General features: G+C 44.2%; 2 protein-coding genes across 2 annotated transcripts in view; one reads left to right on the forward strand and one right to left on the reverse strand.

Annotated features, from left to right (window-relative positions):
- The window catches only part of LOC139547737 (leucine-rich repeat and fibronectin type III domain-containing protein 1-like protein), a 142,528-nt gene that overhangs the window by 28,825 nt on the left and 89,076 nt on the right, over positions 1–24,627 (forward strand). The window lies entirely within an intron of this gene.
- LOC139548615 (uncharacterized) lies at positions 17,757–19,268 on the reverse strand. Its single transcript, XM_071358403.1, has 2 exons — positions 19,086–19,268; positions 17,757–18,983 (listed from the first exon to the last, which is right to left on the reverse strand). Exon 2 carries the CDS (start codon positions 18,619–18,621, stop codon positions 17,872–17,874), a length of 750 nt encoding a protein of 249 aa, XP_071214504.1. The 5' UTR covers positions 18,622–18,983; positions 19,086–19,268; the 3' UTR covers positions 17,757–17,871.

Raw genomic sequence — 24,627 nt, forward strand, 5'->3', positions numbered from 1 at the left:
TTTGGAATATCCTGGCATCTCCAAGCATGTGCATGTGAGTGACGGGGTGGGGGTTTAGGCTATTGGAATAGTAATTCATTATTGCTGGATAATTGCCAGGCCATGCTGAAGAATTACCTTTGATCGGCCCCATTTCTTTCCATCACTGTCACCCTTTCCATTTGTGTGATAATACATCTTTCATAATTTATGAGGGGCCATTTACATGGCCATGTTTCAGATTCACCACTGATAGGCCCTGATAAGGCCTGCCAGTTCCACCCTGTGCTCCTGTTCTCCATGTAATTTCCCCTTCCTTAATTTATACCTGACCCTCTTCACGCCTGAGCAGGGGGGCTGTTAGGTCTAGCAGACGAAGGTTGCATGCACACCAGCTCCAGTATCACCTCTGCGATGGTTTAAAAATAAATGGAATGGATAGCCAGGCCGGTAGCGTCGGGCAGTCTTTCATTTTCCACTCTCCGCCAGGGAGACCGGCCTTCTTTCTGAGGAATTAGGAACCATTAGAATGAGTCGCAGATTTAAAGGTGTCACGCACAAGCCCAGAGAAGTTGCAAATTATAGTTATTTAGATGAGGAGGGAAACTTGGGAGCCACATCACCCGTGGTGTGACAAGCCAACCGAATTGAGGCGCAAATTATTGTTTGACACACATATTTGTGTGGAGGAATCATATAATTTGTCCAAGGGCTGGGCTGTGAGCTCAGTGTGCCTGTAATGGAAGGTAATGAAAGGAGGCAAGGCCTGGAGAGTAGACAAAAAAAGAAAAAACCTTCCCCAATATTTAACCAGCAGAGAGTGGAAACAACGATTACTTGCCTCATCTACTGCCTTGTGTTCAGGGGTTCCCACTTGCAGTTGTCTTTGACTGTGTTGTCATTAACACAGATGGTCATAGCATGGGGAATTGCAAACAGCTCTCAATGAGAACTGATGTTTTACAAATGATATAGCTGATTAACCCTTTGACTCGTATGATCACATATTTGTGATCATTGTTGAGTGGTCCCTGAGGCATACTATCTCAAATATGTGATTGGAACAGTAACGTATGACGCAACAAACATGTCTAAACAGCATTGTTGTCTGAACAGCATCAAAATATTTTTGTTGTACTGATGGAAATAAATGTCTTAAACTTTATTCCTCAATTTGACCTTTTATCGTAAAAGATAAATGCGAACTTCATCATCCAAGCATCACACAAAACACATCCACAGCCAAATTCATTCCATAAACCAGTCTAAATAACAGATTGCGCTGTCAAAAAACTAAACATAAGTTAGCGACCTAACAGCTAGACTAGTTTACAATGTACCACATCTCTGGTGAGCACAAGAGACTAATGTAATGTTGTTTAGAAAATAAATGTGTGTCAGCTAAGCTAACAGCAGGTAAATTCTTTTTGATGGCAGCCATGTTTGTTTATGTTTGACCTAATCCCAGAATGCCATTCACTATAAAACGCAAATAAATGAAGTCAAAGATGGCTGCGCTCATTGCCTGAAATATAGGAGCATTTCAGCATATTACAAATCGTTGATGTATTTGTTACAGTGTACACAAGAACCGGAGCACATGACTTTACAAGTCGTTTACCGTTTTTGACAAATCACAAAGCAAATAAAATGTTTTCACCTCACAGATCATCACACCAAATACAAGCCTACTGCCTAGCCTAACCTTAGCGAGAATGCTAAACAGGGATGAAACCATTTTAGGGGGTTTTGTGGGGGGGTTCATTTCATGGGGGGTAGAAATGGGGGAAGGTATCGTGGGGGATATGATCAGGAGATATTACTATGATTGGGGATTATTTTTTTTATCAATAAATGGGGGGAAAACACAAGAAAAGTTTATACGCTAAATAAAACTTAAACCCCTTGAAAGCTGAGCTGGCAACCCTGAGGTACCAGAGTTACAATCTGATGCCGCGTTCAAGACAACTGGGAAATCTCAGACTGGGAAAAATAGTTTTGAACGGTCATCCAACTCGGAATTCGAACTCGAGAACTCGGGCCTCTTTCTAGAGCTCCGACTTTCCGACTTGAAGATCATTGACGTCATGATTTTACCTAGTATTTGTCTGTTCACAGTTGTCTTGAAAGCACCATAAGTCAGTCGGCTAAACTATCACTTGTTATAACATCTTTGGTTTAACAGACGCTTACGTGACAACCAGGATATATTGTATGATGTCAATAAACATGGCACCACACTTAGCCGGCAAGTAGCTTAGCATTAGCTCATCATAATCAGTACAACATTCAAATAATTATTTTACACACATCATATGTGTCCGTTACAATCTATGCAAGAATCTGAATGCATGATTTGTCACCAGTACTTGAATAAATTTGAATAAAACAGTAAATACATTATGATCCATACATACATATGGTGTGCTACAGCAGAAATGACAACACGATATACAGAAAATAAGCCACTTACTTTGATAGGAATGCACACATGTCCAATTTGTAAGGAAAACAACCATGACAGCAATACTTGATCTGTGGAAACTAGGGAAGTGCTTGGGCTCTCGTTGAAGAGAGGTGTGTCCGCTCGGTAAATGGTGAAATGGGCTACTTCTTATGCAAATTAACGAGGAGGCGGGACAAACCTCAATTTAAACTGTTGTTAGAAAATACAACTTGTGAGAAAATAATTTGAAATTGACAAGTTAAAACATAGATAACATAGATAATTAGCAGACAGCATGCCTTGGTTTGAGGGAAGCGCGGGTAACTGTCCTGTTGCGTAACAATCACATTTTTGAACAGTGAGTGCATTCTGACATCACGCACATAAAAAACATTCACACAGGGGCGACAGTTAGAGATATCTGGAACTCACGCGTGAAAAGGTTATATTCAATTATAATAGTGACAGTGACAGTTATGTGCTGATAGCTAGAAAACAGTTAATTAATCATGGGCTATCTGTCTCCGGCGGATAGCAGTTGGTTTACAGGTAATTAAATAAGATTGAGATACAAACATTGACATTCATTGTAGTGTTGAATGGGATGGCAAATTTACAAAACAAAACCTAACTCACATATACAAAAAAAATAATAATATCTTATAAGAAGACAGCATATTACAAGCAGTGTAGTTAAACCAAAAATAAATATTTAGTGGAGTACAGCACAGACTAGCAGCAGATCATCAACACAGTTATGAAGAGGAATAGACCATTTATCCAGTATCGGCTGCTATATTTTGTAAAACATTGGACTTCTATTGGAGGTATTGTATAGAATCTATTCCATATGCATTACATTCCCTAAATCCCGTAACCACATTTCAAAGGTAGGTACAGTCTCCAATTTTCAAAATTGCAACATGAGTTTTTTGGCTAATAGAGTACAAAGAGAGACAGCTTTCCCTTCCTGGTTATTCCCATCAACTGTACCAAACAGAGCGATCAGTGGGTCTGGGGCTATAACTCTATCAAAAGCTTTAGATTAGTAATCAAAAACGAGAGCCCAGTAAGCATGTACTTTAGGACAAGTCCAGAATAAGTGGGTGAAAGTTCCCTCATCCTGTTTGCACCTCTCAAACAGTGGTGATGTGTCTCGGAATATTGTATGCAGTTTAACCTTTGAGTAATGTAACCTGTGTATCACCTTAAACTGAACAAGGTTGTGTCTGGCATTCACTGAACTGTGGTTTATATTCCTGAGAGCTTCTACCTAGTCCTGAGAAATCTGAGATTTCTGAACCAAGTTCCTGCTCCCAAGTGTCTGTAGATACCTCTATGTGGGCCTGTAGCACATCATAAAGTCTAGAGACCGACCTTTTGAATGGGGTTTGACAAGGATAAGGCTATATGATGTAGGATTCTTTAGCTTAATGTCATACTGTGGGATATGTGTTCTTAAGAAAGTCTTGATTTGGTGGTATCTGAAAAAATGTGTTGCTGGCATGTTAAACTTACCCTGTAACTGTTGAAATTAAGCTATATGACGATCAATGTATAAGTTATTGATTGTTGTGAGCCCCTTCTCCCTCCACTGTGAAAACACCATATCATCCAATGCAGGGTAGAAAGCATGATTCAGGCAAATTGGGCTGTCAATGTAGACATTGGGTATGCAAAGAAAATACATAATCTGTTCCCAGATCCTAAGAGTGTGACAAATGACTGTGTTAGAGTCGTAAGTGGCTTTTTTCACACATGCTGGGCTATTAACAAGTACAGGGAGTGAGGAGGCCTGCTTAATCATAAGCCATGAAGGCATATCATTCTGACGGATCCCAGGTAAACTTTCCCTCCAGAAAGCCACAATGTTCAGATTGGCAGCCCAATAATACAGTTTAAAGTGAGGCCAAAAAAAAAACTCTATATTGTACTTGCATAAATGCTTCTTTGAAATTCTGTCTGTCTTGTTATCCCATAAAAATGGAATTACCATTGAATCCAGTTTCTTAAAATAGCTTTGTGGTATGAAATTGGATAGACATTGGAAGAAGTAAAGAAACCTGGGTTGGACAACCATTTTAATAGCGTTTATACAACGAACCAAGGAAATAGACAGTTCCAAAAATCTATATTTTGTTCAAGCTGATCAATTTTCTTGTCACTACAATGCCAAGGCTTGTGAACTTGTCCATCATTGTTCTGAATGGGGTAGATTGCAGACATTGCATATTCACAGGCTGTGATATCGCCATCAATTCACTTTTTTGCCACTTTATCTTATAACCAGAGAAGCAGCCAAATGTATTTATCAAGTTAAATAGAGGGGGAATAGAAGTTTTAGGCTTGGATAAAAACAAAAGAACATTGTCAGCATAAAGGGAGATTTTCTGCTGCGTGTCTTAATGGGAGCTGTATAGGCATATACACGAATGAGAGAGAGCAGGCGAAATAGGGCACCCCTGTCGACAGCCTTTGAACAGGCGGAATGACTGTGACATCTCCAGATTGGTTACCATGGAAGCCATTGGGTGTGCATAAATAATTGTTATCCAATTAATTAATTCCTTTCCAAACCCGAAATGCTCCAGAACCGACGTCATATACTTCCACTCAATCTGATCAAACGCCTTCTCTGCACCAAGAGCAATTACCACTGCATCAACTTTATGATCATGATACATTACATTGAAAGGCATCTCAAATTGTAGTATATATGTCAGCCTGGGATAAAACCTGTCTGGTCAGGGTGTATGATGTCAGAAATATATTCTTTCAATCGGTTTGCCAATATCTTTATCAACACCTTTTCTATGGGGAGCAACAACATAGGGCAATAAGACAACATCTCCATGGAATCTCTATATTTTTTTCAAGATGAGTGTGTCACGCGGAATGACGCTGGAGAGACAAAGCAGGTACGGGGAGTAACTGAAACAACACAAGACAGGAAGAGCGCCAAGAACTAAAACTAAAGACAAAAACAATCAATGCAGGAGCAGGGAACAAAGCAAGGAAACAGACAAATATAGGGGAGGAAATGAACATGTGATAAGTGAGTCCAGGTGAGTCCAATAACGCTGATGCGAGTGACGAGGGAAGGCAGGTGTGGGTGATGGATGGCAGGAGTGCGTGATGCAGGGTAATCTGGCGCCCTCAAGTGGGAGCAGACGTGACAGTACCTCCCCCTCTAGGGGCGCCACCCGGCGTCCCACCTGGGTGAACCGGCCGAGACATGGTCGCTGGGCAAGCCGGTTGGGGCGTGTGAGCCCAACAAACCGGCAGGAGCGTGAGAGCCTGGTGAGCCGGCTGGGGCATGGAAGCCCGACAATCAGGCTGAGGCAAGACGCCTGTCGATCCCACTGTAGAAGGGGAGCCCAATGATCCAGAGGAGCGTGACATGGGATGGGAAGCCCCTGAGCCAAGGAAACCTCTCGAGCCAGCCAGGGCGTGGAAGCCCGACGGGTTGGCTTAGGCACCCCCGGTTCCATCGGCGGTGGAATCCACCCCGACGTCACCAACAAAACAAAAGACAAACAAAAACTCCTGGACTGGCTGGGCGAACGAGAACTGACGATCCGGCTGAGGCCCGACGTGGGATTGGTGCCTTCCCGAGGCAACCGGGGGAAGGAAACCTCTCGAGCCAACTAGGGCGTGAAAGCCCGACGAGCTGGCTAGGCATCCCCGGTTCCATCGGTGGCGACCCAGAGCCGCTGCCACCATTCCTACCGGAACGCCAGTACTCCCCGATGCTTCGTATGATGGCAGCTGCATTCTGTCACGCGGAATGACGCTGGAGAGACGAAGCAGGTACAGGGAGTAACATTTAATAAATAATTGAAACAACACAAGACAGGAACAGCGTCAAGAACTAAAACTAAAGACAAAAACAACCAATGCAGCAGCAGGGAACAGAGCAAGGAAACAGACAAATATAGGGGAGGAAATGAACATGTGATAAGTGAGTCCAGGTGAGTCCAATAATGCTGATGCGAGTGACGAGGGAAGGCAGGTGTGGGTGATGGATGGCAGGAGTGCGTGATGCAGGGTAATCTGGCGCCCTAAAGTGCCAGGGGAAGGAAAGAGCGGAAGCAGACGTGACAGAGTGCTATAATAGCCTCATAGTGTTTGCGGGAGTTTGGCATTTTCTTTGAAATGTTTAAACATTGGCAACAGAAGTGGAGCTAGACTGGTGCAGTACTTCTTATAGAATTCTATTAAATATCCATTGGGCCCAGGGGCCATGCTGTTTGGAAATTGTGCTATCACTGCGTTAATCTCCTCTAAAGTTATCCCGGCATCGACTGCAGAAGCTGCTCCCTTGTCTAGTTTAGGAAGTTTACATTCATTGAGAAAGCATTCCATAGTTGGTGGATCAGTAGCATCGCATTTCGATTGATATAGCTCTGAGTAAAACTGCGCAAAGCATTTATTAATATCCTGTGGATCTGTTGCTATTTTACCATTCTTGTATTTTATTTTATGAATAGCTCTAGATACCTGTATTTGCCTTAGCTGTCTTACTAATAATTGATGTGGTTTGTCACCCAGTTCAAAATAACTTTGTTGCATTCTAGCAAGAGCCCACTCATTTTGAAAGGATGGTATTGTATTCATATTTCAACTTTTTGATCTTCTCAATGACTGCATTCGAGTAAACCGTTTTAAAAACGTTCACCTGTTCGCCTAATTCTCTTTCAATTTCTTTCAGCCTAGTGTTGGCGTGTTTCTTCTTCTCCGATGTGTATGAAATAATGTGACCTCTAATCACAGCCCTGAGAGATTCCCAAAGGGTAGAGTCGTCAACATCCCCCGTGTCGTTAGCTCCAAGGAAAAAAGATTTATGCTATTTCAAATACTGAAAAAAAGTATAATCTTTCAATAAGTAGGCGTCTAAGCGCCACGGTCGCCAACCTGCAGACATATTGTTCAGTTTCAGCACCATGGACAGGGGAGATTGGACTGTAATTAGAATCAGGTTATAGGTAACCGAAGTAGCTGCTGAAATTAGTTTGGAGTCTCAAAAAATTTGTCAATTCTGAAATATGATTTATGAACTGACAAAAATAATAATCCCTATATGTTGGGTGCGTCAGTCTCCAAATATCGACAATGTTAAGGTTTGTCATCAATGCATCTAGACAGACACTGGCATTTGATTGTTGAAGTGACCTTGATAGCTGTTCATCTGAAAGAGGATCTAACGTACAGTTAAAGTCACCTCCAACAATAACACTTGTATCCAATATATTTGGTATGGCCTTAAATACCCTTTGAAAAAATAATGGATCATCAAAGTTAAATTGACCAAGGTTATTGGTATCGAATTCAGTGTACCTGCCACAATAATATACTGACCATTAGGGTCTGAAATTGAGGATGAGTAAATGTTTTTCCTTATCAGGATTGCTACCCCTCTCGCTTTGCATAAAAATATGACTGGTGTATCTGACCGATCCAGCCGACTCGTAGTTTGGCCTGAGCCGAGCGCTTAATAAGATTTTCTTGAAGAAGCACTATGTCAACAGGCCAGTGATTTAAGATCAGAAAAAACCTTGGCTCTTTTCACGACATGACCTAACCCATTGCAGTTCCAACTGATTATCTTTATTCCACCAGGTCTAATCTGTGCCCGGTCACCATGTGGCATTTCTTATTTTAGAACAAATTGTTGCTGTCCTACAAAACCCAAAAGAAAAACATCCCGCCGTGGGGGAACTTGTCATGCCACCTGTATTAAAAGTGAACATAAAACACAGACCCCATTACTACCCAAACGAAGCAGTCCTTGACACACAAACCTTAGGGTGCCTAGACATAAAGCTTAAACTAACTCTGCAGCTATAGACGCTCCGCATATAAACAAATATTAAATACAACTTAACACTCACGTTAGGGGGTGAGTGGGACAGAAACATGATAGGCTAAACAATGCTATACAAGCAATAACATCTCACCCATGATTTTAAGTCCCAATTCCTGATCTTCTGATTGAAAACACATTCCTGGCCTGTATTTGGCCACTCAGCCAGCTGACACAGCAGTTCTGCATCCTCAGTCCTCATCCTCAGCTTGCTTGACAAGAACAGTTAGGCCTCTTTTGGGTTGTCAAACGTACGTATGTGTTGATCCCTCAACTGTCACCTTAAACCGGCTGGGAAGAGGAATCCATATTGGATGTTGGCCGCCCTGCATTTCTTGCGCAATTCATCATACTCTTTCCGTTGGTTCCTCACCTCCAAAGTAAGATCTGGGTAGAAAGACACCCTGGCTCCGTTATAGTGAAGGGGGAACTTTTGACTAGCCAGCCTGAGGATAAGATCCCTGGTCTGAGGATAGTGCAGAAGTGCGGTGAACGGCCTTGGTGGCACGCCCTTTACCTACCGTCTTCGTTGCCTGTGATCTGTGTGCGTGGTTGATCAGGATGGGCGTGGGCGTGCACTTCGCAGCAATGCCAGTATCAGCTCCGATACAAATTCAGTGGGTTTCCCTTTCTCAGTGTCCTCCCGGATCCCAACTATTTGGATGTTCAGGCGTCTTGAATGTCATTCGAGCATTTCAGTGTTTTGTTGTTTTGTTTTCTCAATGTCCTGTAGCCTGGCCTCGTGATCAACTGTCGTCTGCTCGACCTCATGTACCCTGCCCTTGGTTGCCTTCACAGTTTCAGACAAAGTCCCAATACTCTTTGAGATATCCGCCAACCTTGTGTCCACCTTCTTGCTTAGTGAGTTTGTAGAGGCCAGTAGGTCACTTGGCGTAGGTTCTGTGGGGAGCTAGCATCTTCAGCTAACTCCTCGTGGGTCGGCGATGTTGGTATTGGTTCGTTTTCTGTCTCATCCAAATGATATTGTTTTGCGCCCCCTTTTTTTGATGCCTTTTCCTTTCGTCATGTTGCCAGACAATGTTTGAAGTTATAGGTTGTGAGAGATTAAGATGAGTATGAATTTGTTCCAAAATTGAGCAGAGCTCTAACAAAACACGTCTATTCCATAGCACACTCTCTAGCCCCCCCCCCCTCCTCCTATTTTTCTTGTTGTTTCAATTGTTATCTCCTGTCTGGTTGTAAGCATGATGCTATCTCTAGTTTTAAAAAATAGCATAATAACTGGGTTCAATGTTTGGAGACGACCGTGCACATTGTCAACTAATTGCCACAAAACATATGACCATTCACGGGATGTAATTTATGGCATTTGTTGCAGGATTGTGGCAGACATCAAGACATGCAGTTGAAAGAGAGGACATCTAATCTCTCCCACATTTTAATGGGTAAATAAGTCTTTGTCTTTCCACAATGGGCATTGGCGTGTGAAGGGTAGTCTGGTGCTGAATAGCCCCAATACATCACCCAGATGGATGTTACACATGGGTGGTGAATAACAAAATGAAACCCTTTAGAGTGGAAGAGTTATATGAAAAAGCGACTAATACATGAATGTATTCGGTATACTTTTTTTATTAACTATTGTAGTAGTTGTGGTGGAGGTAGTGGTAGTGGTAGTCATAGTATCTGTATTTATTATTTACCCTTATATGGCTTAAACCAATACGGTCTCAATGGAATATCAAAACAATAACAATGAATCATTGTTTTTTCACCTTCGACAGACATATACATTTGTATGTCACTTGTGGGAAAACAATAAAAACAAATGATTTAAACATGTATGTCACAAAGCATGGTTAGGTTTAGAGACATACAAACGTCCACTTTGTGAAAGAGATGGTATGTTGCATTTCCCTTAGTCATGTCTGTCCAGAGGCTGAGTGATGCATCTACAGCCCATTAATTACAACTTGGATCAGCAGTGACAGACACTCTGTCTGAGGAGCCGGTGGCAAGCCAGGACACTTTACCAGTTGAAACTTCACTGATAAGGTCAAACTTGCTGGAGTCAGTTTGGATTATCCACGCCTAGCTTCCTTCCTCCCTACGACGTGCATCTTAAAATAACAGGGCCGGGACTCTTTAGTGCCTTTACGTGTCACTCCAGTATGCGCCATTTAAAACCCAATTAAAAACAGCACAAAATAGAAACTAAGAGTTATTTCAGTGTCAGCGATGATGTAACAGGAAGTGCTCATTGAGAAGAATAGCAATCTCAACAGACTTGAGGGTCACATGGGAGAACTTCAACACCGCACGGGCCAGGAGAACACACAGTGCCCTGTCACACGTACAAGATGCTAGCATAATGCAGGGAAAATGCTGCATCAGATTTCTCTGTTAGAGAAGTGGAACAGATTCAGAGATCAGCACTCTCACATTATAATTAATGTCATCGCATACACTGATCAAGGCCTATGTATTATATAAGATAAACAATGTACATTAGCATATACACCTTGTAGAAATGCTGATGTAAACACCAAAATTGAGTTGATCCCACAAATGCAACTTTAATCACTGGCTACCTCCATATAAGAACGGATAATAGATGTGGTCTGGAAGCTTATGATAATGCAACGCCAAAAGTTGTCCTCTGATAATTATTCGATAGATGCCCGTGTGCTGTTTGACTGGCATTTGGAGCCATCCCAATTACCCTATGTAATTCTCTGTGCTACTTGAGTCAGATTAGGATAGGATAATCCCACTGTTAATTTCTCAATGGAGACACAGCTCACACGTCATGAACGTGGAAGTGACATGACAGCTTTAGGCTCTCGCAGTGAAGACAACATTCTTTTGGATCTGTTACAAAGCAAGCATACATAGGATATGATCCTCTCACAAAAGAGAGTGGCTTTTTTTCCCCTGCTGCAATTTGTATGAGCTGCTGCACAGGAACCATTTTAGTTTTAATGGGCTTTACTTAGCATCCTTCAGAGGACTATTCTACTTTAATCTGTTTATAGCCCTTCCTCCAAGCAGCAACGCACAAGGAAGCCTGCCGGATGGGTGCAGTTAAATAGTTTATCCTGCCAGAGCCCCTGTGTGTTAGCTTGAGCTTGTGTGGCCCATCTGAGATTCTGCAGCAGGCGTACCACTAAAGGAACGCATCACCAAGCAGCCTGCTATGAAAGATTACTTAATGCGTAGTGCAAACTCAATTAAGACTCGGTTAAACTCAGAGCAAGGACTCTACAGGGAAGCTTTTTTATGTCATGTTGGTGCATGTGACTTTTGACCTTTGACCTGCTGGGGACAGAGATAGGAAACGTGCGTGTTTGGTTGCAGTGACCTTGGGTCCTACAGTGGTTCTTCCTTTAAAAGTTTTGAGCTTATGCCGCGACCGTTTGCGGTAGATTGTGGCAGATTGTGGTAAACTGCGTCATTCTGTCATTGCACCACACTATCACAAGAGGGAGTTAGAACGCTGATCTATCGGTAATCTAAACTGTGGCACAAATTGACTATCTTTTCGGAAATTAATGGCGGTGTGAATGTTTTCAGTCCGAGAGTCTCTCTTCTCTGGCACTAGAGTCCTGCATCAGGCAAAATAAAAAAGTAGCTAGCTGTGGTCCTGGAGTTGAGAGAGAACTTGGGTAAATACAATGGCGCAATTACACTTGACATGTGGACTGACTTTTTTTTTTTAAATAGGCATGGTGGGTGTTTGTTTTCTTTCCTTCTAAAAAAAGAAAGAAATCATTCTAAATAACAAACGGTCTTTATGTACCACAGTGTGAAAGTGTGATAGCCCCTCTATATGAAGTGAGTTTCTGAGACACGGAGACCTATTTTGCTGATGTGAAGAAGAAACGGAATGAAAGAGAGTCCCGCGAGGATTTGTCAGCATAAAGCTGAGTGACTCACTCATTTGTGGCTTTGGATCACGTTGGGTTCTGAGAATATGAAATATACTTATTCATGTCACTGATGTAGTGCTGAGGTTTAGAGGGTCTACACCAGAAGTTAATGGTTATAGGAGGAAGGTATATAGTGTGTGCAATTAAGCTTGGAATGTGTTGAGTGCAGGGAAGTGATTACATGTGGCAGGCATTGATAAGGAGAGAGAGCCATGGATTAGTGATGGAGGGGGGTTGAGGTCAGGTTAGGTCACTTTAAGGGAGGAATAAATGTTTATGGCCCATATCACTAGTGTCCTGCCTAGCAGTAAAGAACAATGTTTGTTACAGATGTGTAGGAGGAGACTCAGCCTAGGAGGAAGGGTTAAATATCAGTGCTTGTGTGAAAATGTTTTTGTCTAATGCAGCTGTATTGATCCTCTGGGAAGAATAAACTTGGTTAATCTTTCATAGTGTCCTTTGAGTTTTTTAGTCTGAGAATTAGAACCTAACAATCAAAATAAATAAGTACCAACATACTTTCTGATAGTCTTAAATAAAGAAATGTTTTGACCAAGTTCATCTGCTCATGTTGTGTGTGTTCAATTATTCGTGACATTGTGGTTACAATGAAGAATGAAACTAAATAAATCAAATCAATCCTACTCGTAATGAATAATCAGATGCGTGTTGCGTCACAACTACGTCACACCTGCCCAGACCCACCTGCTCACACCCCCATCTCCAGCGCCCACATCACTCTCCGCCACATGGCCTCAAACTGCACCATTTTGTTTCTCTCCGTTGCCCACACGCACTTTAAACATTTGGACAATAAAGCATTAAAAAAGGCTGACAATGGCCAATGTTAATGTATGTGGAGTGTTATGTTCTGTTTAAGCAGCAATAAACTGGAGCAGTTACTTTAAGTCCCAGAGCATGCACGCTCCAAAGGTCAGAGGAGGAAGAGCACACCTTCAAGCCCTTAAATCATTCAGAACCATTGTGGATGCTTGCGTGTTTCTCCATTCCATCCCTCCATCTAAAAATACATCCTTTGTCTCCGGGAAGAAGAAAAGTCTGAAAAGTAAAGGACGATAATGATCAAAGTCCCCTCAAACTGTAATACTGACGTGGACAACGAAAACACATTGTTCACAAAATAGATACAGTGCGTTTTGTCTGGTACAGCCAATCTCAATCAGTCACTAGCATTCTTATTGTCCAGGCATAACAATGGATCAATGTCGCCCTGCTTACAGCTGAGATGAGTTGAATACGTTCTGCGTTGTATTGGTTGGTACAATGAAATTTGCCAATGGCGGTTTTGCAGGTATTATGAACGCTAAAATGAGATTGGCAGGTAAAGCTGACGTATAATGGCTCATATTGGATGCGAAGATGCGTTCTGTGAAAATAACCAGAGCAACACAATCACAGGCATGCATGCACAGTCACACACTCCACACCCCATGCCCAATCCGCAAGAGCTGAAGATCAATAGCATGATGAATTACCGTAATATCACAATTGACTTGCATTCAACTGAAGCTCTTCATTTTAATAACCTCCTGAAATTGTCCACCTTAAATATTGAAGGGCAGAAGACAGCAGGGAGAGAGACGCGGGGGGATGGAAAGTTGAGAGGAGAAAAGAGAAGACATATGCCCCCATCTGCAATTCCAGTTTTTACGCTGTTGTTTTCCTTGTCTACGTCATTCTAGTGAAATGGAAAATTCAACCCAGGATGAGTGAATGCAGCCAAGCCTTTTACGGTGCGGTGCACATCATAAACAAGTCAGCATATGGGAGCATCCTGTGCGTGGGTGCGCCGTAAACGTATAGGACCCCACGACTTATGGGTTTGAAACATGCTGTTGATTAAGCCTGTGATTATGGGATAGATGATAACCTGCATTAGTACAGGCTAAAGCACACAGGGCAATTGTGCAAATCGGTAATTGCTCAAACATTATATCCAGGCTGGCAAGGTACTAAATGGAAAATACAGTGAGTGCTTCCAAGGATAAGAAGCCCTAGAGTTGTGTGCTCTGTTGGTTACTATGCAGAGTAGGGGTATTTTATTATAGCATACACAGTAGAATTTGCTCAGTGAACAACACTGCTTACAATTTTTTCCACCACTACCGTGTTTTGTGGTCTTAGATAAGGCCATTTCTCCTTAGACGTGCAGTGTTAAGCACATTAGTGCCATTTATACATAATGTTTAGATACATCCGAACCATGAATAGTTGAAAACCTCAAGAATCTCATTTGCACAGGGCTTTGTGTTTTACTTAAATATTTTGTATATTATACTGCAATGGAATCAAATGTATCTCTAAATGTAGCTTGAAAGTACAAGAGTAGTTCAGAGAAACGGGGCGTTACAGTACCTTGGGATTTCGTATGCCTTGATCGGCAAAGGCAATAGAGGCAATGCCTTCAGCCAAACTGTTAAATGCACTAGACAATCTGCTTTACACGAGCTTATGGCTAACTTCCTATTCTGAATGATGTTTTGAGTAGTAAATTAGAGTTGTACACCACTGACTTCTTGGGAAAGCCATTGATACGCCGTCACTCACGCATACGGTGGGTAATAGTAGGATATTGCTTTTGGATGCATGCGTTTATCTCCTCAATATCCTGGTTTGCATGCTCATCTATTCATCAATGAATCTGTTGCTAATTATGTTTTTTAGACAGGTGGTTTCTGCTTGATCTTAAGTGTTGTGTGTGTTCGGGCTGTGTGTCTAGAGGATGCCCAGTCAATTTAACAACTGCACGTCTCCTAACGATTGCTCAGTTAATTTGCTCCGTGTAAGCTTTGCCGCTCAATAAGGAGACATGCTAGAAAGAGAGAGAGCGAGAGCACACAACAATTCCCTCAGTGGGAAAGCCATCTTCTTCGAGACAGAGCACTGCTGGCACGCTGTCTTGGCTCTGCTGTACCTGCCCAACAAGCTACTGTACAAAGACATGATGTGAAAATTGATGGAGAAAAAAAAAATTCTCTGTTTTGTTTTGTCTTTTATGTGGGCATGTTTAAGCTCCTGTGCTTGGTTCCCATGTTACATGTTACTTGACAGTTCTTGTGAAAAATCACAATGTCTGCCCGCTCTCCAAGTCTGTTATCTCAGGCCCAACAAGGCTGTCTGTCTCAGACCAATCTCATCCCTAATATCCTTCACCTCAGGTGAAGGCGCTAGCTGCTTTTGTTGTTGTCAGTGCACCATTGATTGGTGCCAGAGTGGGCTGCCATTTTCTTTCTGGCCCTGCAATGCTGAACAGCTAAACATGTTGTCTCGGGGATCTATATTCCTAGTAGCAGCCCAGTGTGTTCCATTGAAGTAGGAACACCTCCCACCCATACCCCTAATGGGATTTGTCTCCATAAGCACAAAAATAACAAAACGTGTTTATTCTTCTTAAGGCTAGCGCTCCTGCAAGTTATTGTTGTGCCTAACAAGCCAGCAATACCTCACTGCAATAGCTCAATTAATATGCCAGTTTTTCTGTGCATGATAAAGCCTCGGCAACGAGAGAGGATAAAGAAACGTCAACCCAGGCTCCTGATGTTCTACCGAGAGTACAAATAGATGGACTATCGCTGACAGTTTGGTGTGACTTATTGACCCCGAGCCAAATTGCTTTCCAGGATCCCTGCACATGGGAGGCTTAAGATAGCGAGGACTTGTATCGTACTCATCCCATAGGGGAAGAGAGACGCGTTGTTAACAGGGTTTCCGAGGGATTGGAGGAATCCTAGCGCCGCTATCCAACTCATTATTCACACCCCTGCATGTCCCGGGCGTCTCTCTCTCACTTTTCTCGCTCACTTCAGCCCGCAGTGTATATTCACCACTCTCTCTATGCTTATTTTTTTTTTTACCTCGCACAAAGACAGATGGAGGTGTGTATGTAGATAGAGCCCCCAGTCTGACGCTATCTCTCTTCTGCTAAATCTAGACCTCTACCTCAGAAGACAAATGGATCAATGGAAGCAGAGCAGCAGAACAATGGAGACCTAGTGACTGGTGATCACATAGTTGAGAAGCAATGAATGGTTGATGTCTACTATGGATGTGTTGACTGAGGTATAGACCGGCAGTCTGTTGTGGAGCTAAACCTTCTCTCCTACCTGACCTAATCACTACTGCGCCTTACATGGCCCTATCTCTTCAGTCAATGTCATTACAATGTGTCTGTTTGAATTGCCCCTAGGAGAAGCTTCAGTAGCAGGTTGACCCTGTCCTAAAGTTCCACAGAGAGGTTTAGACCATTTTTACCCACAGCCACGAGGCTTTTCAACAAGTGTAGTTGATGAACTATTTTACGAGGTCTTCCTATTGCACAGTCACAGTGCTTGTTTTCCCCCAGAGTAGGGTAGAAAACAGGACTTGAGTCAGACTCTGCTATTTTAGGGATACTATTGTGGAGGGGCCTTTACGTGTCTTAATATCCATTGTTTTTTCTCATGTGTTGGTCATTGTTGCATGTCCTGTCCTTGTAAGTCATTGATGATGCATGCTGTGATTTGGGAAACAATTTCCCAAGTTGAGATTAATAAAGTAATTCTTTACTCTCTACTCATATTAACCGTGGCCTCATTGTTGTCACATTTCCCATCGAAATGTTCCAATGGAGTGAGTGTGTGCTAACTAGAAGGTCCCCTGCAGCTTTCACATATACATGTACATGGAGATTGAATGCACAGAACTACAATGTTGCCACAATCTCACAATAGGAAATAACATGAGCTGAAGGTGTTAGGTGTTGCTTAGGCCATGTACAGTATGTCTTATTTTAATGGGCTTTGCTTTTGTTCAAGTTTGATAGTGTCTCGTGGTTCCTGGGTTAATACATGAGCCCATACTGAGCTGTCAGTGTGGATGTGCCAGACAGGGATGATTACCAAAAGAAAAGAGCTCAGCCTGGCTGTGATGGAGCATGCATGTGCCAGATAAAGCAGGGCTCTTTGCATACAACATCAAAGAGATTAGCATATTGAAACAGGATTTGCAACGTGAACTTTAGCTGGGGTTCTTTGTGAGCATTAGATTAGTTGCGGAGAGAGAGGAGGATAGACCATGGCAGGCCAGAGGAAGGAGTGAAAGATGTACCTCAGATGGCCATTGTGGCAAAGGTCCACGTGATGTCCACGCAATTCCCAGTAAAATGTGATATGTTCAAATCAGATCAAAGTTTGTCACGTACAAAGATTAGCAGATGTTAAAGTAGGTGCAGCACAATGCTTTTGTTCCAAGCTCCAGTAGTGCAGAACATTTGTATGCTCTTCCATTTCTGGGGTGTTGCCCAAATTATATTTGTCATATGCGCCGAATACCTTACCGTGAAATGCTTACTTACAAGCCCTTAACCAACAATGCAGTTCAAGAAATAGATTTAAGAAAATATTTACTTAATAACCTAAAGTTAAAAAAATACAATCAAAAAGTAACACAAGAATATTACAGAACAATAATGAGGCTATATACAGGGGATACCGGTACCGAGTCAATGTGCGTGGGTACAGTCCAGTCGAGGTAGTCTGTACATGTATTTTACATTTAAGTCATTTAGCAGACGCTCTTATCCAGAGCGACTTACAAATTGGTGCATTCACCTTATGACATCCAGTGGAACGGCCACTTTACAATAGTGCATCTAAATCTTTTAAGGGGGGGGGGGTGAGAAGGATTACTTTATCCTATCCTAGGTATTCCTTAAAGAGGTGGGGTTTCAGGTGTCTCCGGAAGGTGGTGATTGACTCCGCTGTCCTGGCGTCGTGAGGGAGTTTGTTCCACCATTGGGGGGCCAGAGCAGCGAACAGTTTTGACTGGGCTGAGCGGGAACTGTACTTCCTCAGTGGTAGGGAGGCGAGCAGGCCAGAGGTGGATGAACGCAGTGCCCTTGTTTGGGTGTAGGGCCTGATCAGAGCCTGGAGGTACTGAGGTGCCGTTCCCCTCACAGCTCCGTAGGCAAGCACCATGGTCTTGTAGCGGATGCGAGCTTCAACTGGAAGCCAGTGGAGAGAGCGGAGGAGCGGGGTGACGTGAGAGAACTTGGGAAGGTTGAACACCAGACGGGCTGCGGCGTTCTGGATGAGTTGTAGGGGTTTAATGGCACAGGCAGGGAGCCCAGCCAACAGCGAGTTGCAGTAATCCAGACGGGAGATGACAAGTGCCTGGATTAGGACCTGCGCCGCTTCCTGTGTGAGGCAGGGTCGTACTCTGCGGATGTTGTAGAGCATGAACCTACAGGAACGGGCCACCGCCTTGATGTTAGTTGAGAACGACAGGGTGTTGTCCAGGATCACGCCAAGGTTCTTAGCGCTCTGGGAGGAGGACACAATGGAGTTGTCAACCGTGATGGCGAGATCATGGAACGGGCAGTCCTTCCCCGGGAGGAAGAGCAGCTCCGTCTTGCCGAGGTTCAGCTTGAGGTGGTGATCCGTCATCCACACTGATATGTCTGCCAGACATGCAGAGATGCGATTCGCCACCTGGTCATCAGAAGGGGGAAAGGAGAAGATTAGTTGTGTGTCGTCTGCATAGCAATGATAGGAGAGACCATGTGAGGTTATGACAGAGCCAAGTGACTTGGTGTATAGCGAGAATAGGAGAGGGCCTAGAACAGAGCCCTGGGGGACACCAGTGGTGAGAGCACGTGGTGAGGAGACAGATTCTCGCCACGCCACCTGGTAGGAGCGACCTGTCAGGTAGGACGCAATCCAAGCGTGGGCCGCGCCGGAGATGCCCAACTCGGAGAGGGTGGAGAGGAGGATCTGATGGTTCACAGTATCGAAGGCAGCCGATAGGTCTAGAAGGATGAGAGCAGAGGAGAGAGAGTTAGCTTTAGCAGTGCGGAGCGCCTCCGTGATACAGAGAAGAGCAGTCTCAGTTGAATGACTAGTCTTGAAACCTGACTGATTTGGATCAAGAAGGTCATTCTGAGAGAGATAGCGGGAGAGCTGGCCAAGGACGGCACGTTCAAGAGTTTTGGAGAGAAAAGAAAGAAGGGATACTGGTCTGTAGTTGTTGACATCGGAGGGATCGAGTGTCGGTTTTTTCAGAAGGGGTGCAACTCTCGCTCTCTTGAAGACGGAAGGGACGTAGCCAGCGGTCAGGGATGAGTTGATGAGCGAGGTGAGGTAAGGTAAGGGAGAAGGTCTCCGGAAATGGTCTGGAGAAGAGAGGAGGGGATAGGGTCAAGCGGGCAGGTTGTTGGGCGGCCGGCCGTCACAAGACGCGAGATTTCATCTGGAGAGAGAGGGGAGAAAGAGGTCAGAGCACAGGGTAGGGCAGTGTGAGCAGAACCAGCGGTGTCGTTTGACTTAGCAAACGAGGATCGGATGTCGTCGACCTTCTTTTCAAAATGGTTGACGAAGTCATCTGCAGAGAGGGAGGAGGGGGGAGGAGGGGGAGGAGGATTCAGGAGGGAGGAGAAGGTGGCAAAGAGCTTCCTAGGGTTAGAGGCAGATGCTTGGAATTTAGAGTGGTAGAAAGTGGCTTTAGCAGCAGAGACAGAAGAGGAAAATGTAGAGAGGAGGGAGTGAAAGGATGCCAGGTCCGCAGGGAGGCGAGTTTTCCTCCATTTCCGCTCGGCTGCCCGGAGCCCTGTTCTGTGAGCTCGCAATGAGTCGTCGAGCCACGGAGCGGGAGGGGAGGACCGAGCCGGCCTGGAGGATAGGGGACATAGAGAGTCAAAGGATGCAGAAAGGGAGGAGAGGAGGGTTGAGGAGGCAGAATCAGGAGATAGGTTGGAGAAGGTTTGAGCAGAGGGAAGAGATGATAGGATGGAAGAGGAGAGGGTAGCGGGGGAGAGAGAGCGAAGGTTGGGACGGCGCGATACCATCCGTGTAGGGGCAAAGTGACCATGCATAGATCATAAACAGTAGCAGCGGTGTAGAAACAAATTCACAATCACAATTCTCTTTCTACTGCTGTTCTTGTCGAGGAAAAAGTGGGATGATTGAGCTTTTTCAGAGTGGCTGACAGGTAACAAGGCTTAACCAATCAAGAGCTGACAGCTTGAAAGGCTGGGGTCATCCGTCATCTATGGCTGATCTGGATGGTGCGATAGAGACTGTCACTATGGGACAAGAGCCAGGTGATGCACACGGGTTCAACCCGTATCTCAGCTTTAGGAATCTGTTGTTTTTGCCATCATCATCAAAGTGTTGTGACAAACTCACCAATGGCTATTATCAGTCAGGTAAGGCTTTTGACATGTGCTATGTGTTGAAAGGAGGGGAGTTTTTGGTGCTCTGCATCACATGGTAATTGATAACTATGGCTTGGGAAATGGGTATTGATATCCTTTCACTGGGAGTGAGTTACTTTAATGAGTGTATTGGGGGCCTGCCCTGTAAATGCATTGCCTCCTATATGATCAAAACTGAATCAGGCATCTTATTATCAATAAAAGTTTTGGGTTTTCCCTTTAAACTTCCCTGAACACCTGGGCCTGCTGGGAGCATATGTGGCCACGGTATTGTAGGATGACTTAGGAGAATGATATCGGCAACAGACAGCCCATCTCAGTATCAGAACTTAAAATACAGCCCGACTGACCTGCTACTGTGCTTTTCTAAACTGTTGAGCGCAGTCTCACATTGAATTCGTTATTCAAATCACTGTGTTTTTTTGCCCCATTTTTCATTGACATTTTCACTGGTTTATACAGCCTAGAGTAGAATTTTGTACTCGTTTGAAAACAATAATGCAATTATTAGTTGCATTGTGGTGTTGAAAGGCCAGTCTAGATAATTGTGTTGTCCCTAAACAAGATCAAAAGGGGGAGCTTTTTGAGCTGCGTGTTCTTTCATGCGTAATGGCGCACCTGGCCTCTCCACTTATATTGAACATAGGCACAGCTTTGAATGATTTCATGTGTGGTACGATGCGAGTTAGCCTATTGCAGATCTGGACAAACGATCCACCTACCACTATTGTCACTATGAATTGTAGATAGATGGAAGGATAGACAGTTAGACTGGTAGACTATATTAAACGTTAGCACATGCAAGCAGATGAGGAAATTTGGCTAGGATGGAAGAAATTATATAGTAAAACCTGCAAAAGTGTGAAAGGTAAACCAAGGAAAAAATACACTACAGTCCCCTGTGCCCAATAAAAAGCTACACAACCCTCTCTAAATCGTGCTCTCACCACTGGTGTCCCCCAGGGCTCTGTTCTAGGCCCTCTCCTATTCTCGCTATACACCAAGTCACTTGGCTCTGTCATATCCTCACATGGTCTCTCCTATCATTGCTATGCAGACGACACACAATTAATCTTCTCCTTTCCCCCCTCTGATAACCAGGTGGTGAATCGCATCTCTGCATGTCTGGCAGACATACAGTGGGGAGAACAAGTATTTGATACACTGCCGATTTTGCAGGTTTTCCTACTTACAAAGCATGTAGAGGTCTGTAATTTTTATCATAGGTACACTTCAACTATGAGAGACGGAATCTAAAACAAAAATCCAGAAAATCACATTGTATGATTTTTAAGTAATTAATTTGCATTTTATTGCATGACATAAGTATTTGATACATCAGAAAAGCAGAACTTAATATTTGGTACAGAAACCTTTGTTTGCAATTACAGAGATCATACGTTTCCTGTAGTTCTTGACTAGGTTTGCACACACTGCAGCAGGGATTTTGGCCCACTCCTCCCTACAGATCTTCTCCAGATCCTTCAGGTTTCGGGGCTGTCGCTGGGCAATACGGACTTTCAGCTCCCTCCAAAGATTTTCTATTGGGTTCAGGTCTGGAGACTGGCTAGGCCACTCCAGGACCTTGAGATGCTTCTTACGGAGCCACTCCTTAGTTGCCATGGCTGTGTGCTTCGTGTCGTTGTCATGCTGGAAGACCCAGCCACGACCCATCTTCAATGCTCTTACTGAGGGAAGGAGGTTGTTGGCCAAGATCTTGCGATACATGGCCCCATCCATCCTCCCCTCAATACGGTGCAGTCGTCCTGTCCCCTTTGCAGAAAAGCATCCCCAAAGAATGATGTTTCCACCTCCATGCTTCACGGTTGGGATGGTGTTCTTGGGGTTGTACTCATACTTCTTCTTCCTCCAAACACGGCGAGTGGAGTTAGACCAAAAAGCTCTATTTTTGTCTCATCAGACCACATGACCTTCTCCCATTCCTCCTCTGGATCATCCAGATGGTCATTGGCAAACTTCAGACAGGCCTGGACATGCACTGGCTTAAGCAGGGGGACCTTGCGTGCGCTGCAGGATTTTAATCCATGACGGCGTAGTGTGTTACTAATGGTTTTCTTTGAGACTGTGGTCCCAGCTCTCTTCAGGTCATTGACCAGGTCCTGCCGTGTAGTTCTGGGCTGATCCCTCACCTTCCTCATGATCATTGATGCCCCACGAGGTGAAATCTTGCATGGAGCCCCAGACCGAGGGTGATTGACCGTCATCTTGAACTTCTTCCATTTTCTAATAATTGCGCCAACAGTTGTTTCCTTCTCACCAAGCTGCTTGCCTATTGTCCTGTAGCCCATCCCAGCCTTGTGCAGGTCTACAATTTTATCCCTGATGTCCTTACACAGCTCTCTGGTCTTGGCCATTGTGGAGAGGTTGGAATCTGTTTGATTGTGTGTGGACAGGTGTCTTTTATACAGGTAACGAGTTCAAACAGGTGCAGTTAATACAGGTAATGAGTGGAGAACAGGAGGGCTTCTTAAAGAAAAACTAACAGGTCTGTGAGAGCCGGAATTCTTACTGGTTGGTAGGTGATCAAATACTTATGTCATGCAATAAAATGCAAATTAATTACTTAAAATCATACAATGTGATTTTCTGGATTTTTGTTTTAGATTCCGTCTCTCACAGTTGAAGTGTACCTATGATAAAAATTACAGACCTCTACATGCTTTGTAAGTAGGAAAACCTGCAAAATCGGCAGTGTATCAAATACTTGTTCTCCCCACTGTATCAGTGTGGATGACGGATCACCACCTCAAGCTGAACCTCGGCAAGACGGAGCTGCTCTTCCTCCCGGGGAAGGACTGCCCGTTCCATGATCTCGCCATCACGGTTGACAACTCCATTGTGTCCTCCTCCCAGAGTGCTAAGAACCTTGGCGTGATCCTGGACAACACCCTGTCGTTCTCAACTAACATCAAGGCGGTGACCCGTTCCTGTAGGTTCATGCTCTACAACATTCGCAGAGTACGACCCTGCCTCACGCAGGAAGCGGCGCAGGTCCTAATCCAGGCACTTGTCATCTCCCGTCTGGATTACTGCAACTCGCTGTTGGCTGGGCTCCCTGCCTGTGCCATTAAACCCCTACAACTCATCCAGAACGCCGCAGCCCGTCTGGTGTTCAACTTTCCCAAGTTCTCTCATGTCACCCCGCTCCTCCGCTCTCTCCACTGGCTTCCAGTTGAAGCTCGCATCCGCTACAAGACCATGGTGCTTGCCTACGGAGCTGTGAGGGGAACGGCACCTCCGTACCTTCAGGCTCTGATCAGGCCCTACACCCAAACAAGGGCACTGCGTTCATCCACCTCTGGCCTGCTCGCCTCCCTACCTCTGAGGAAGTACAGTTCCCGCTCAGCCCAGTCAAAACTGTTCGCTGCTCTGGCACCCCAATGGTGGAACAAACTCCCTCACGACGCCAGGTCAGCGGAGTCAATCACCACCTTCCGGAGACACCTGAAACCCCACCTCTTTAAGGAATACCTAGGATAGGATAAAGTAATCCTTCTAACCCCCCCCCCCCTTAAAAGAGTTAGATGTACTATTGTAAAGTGGTTGTTCCACTGGATATCATAAGGTGAATGCACCAATTTGTAAGTCGCTCTGGATAAGAGCGTCTGCTAAATGACTTAAATGTAAATGTAAATCAAAAAATTTGTTAGACAACCCTCCCCTATTTTGGACCCCTCCCCCAGTAAATGTCAAACTGTCCCTTAACCATATTCCCTATAGAGTGCACAGTGAAGAAACAAATAAGGCTTAAAATGCAAACAGTGAAGTAATTGATATCGTCTGAATGCTACCATTAGTGGTCGGACCAGCTCATTTAAATCCCGAGATACTTACTTCCTCAGGAGGAGATTCTCATCACGGCGCCTGGCAATGACATCCTGTGAAATTATGTAGAATGACTATAGTTCTTTTAGGATTGTAATTCCCCCAAACCCTCCCAATACATGCTAAGTTTCTGTGTGTGTGTGTGTGTGTGTGTGTGTGTGTGTGTGTGTGTGTGTGTGTGTGTGTGTGTGTGTGTGTGTGTGTGTGTGTGTGTGTGTGTGTGTGTGTGTGTGTGTGTGTGTGTGTGTGTGTGTCATGTTTTGTCTTTGATCATCATGTCTTGTCCCTGTGCTTCCCTCTGCTGGTCTTATTAGGTTCTTTCCCTCTTTCTATCCCTCTCTCTCCCCCTCCCTCTCTCCCTCTCTCGCTCTCTCTCTCTATCGTTCCGTTCCTG

Source organism: Salvelinus alpinus, chromosome 21, assembly GCF_045679555.1.
Source record: "Salvelinus alpinus chromosome 21, SLU_Salpinus.1, whole genome shotgun sequence".
Classification (NCBI taxonomy): Eukaryota; Metazoa; Chordata; class Actinopteri; order Salmoniformes; family Salmonidae; genus Salvelinus; species Salvelinus alpinus.

Bases quoted from the DNA above. Each gene is read 5' to 3' on its own strand.
- LOC139548615 (XM_071358403.1), bottom strand. From the start codon at position 18,621: ATGACGGATCACCACCTCAAGCTGAACCTCGGCAAGACGGAGCTGCTC.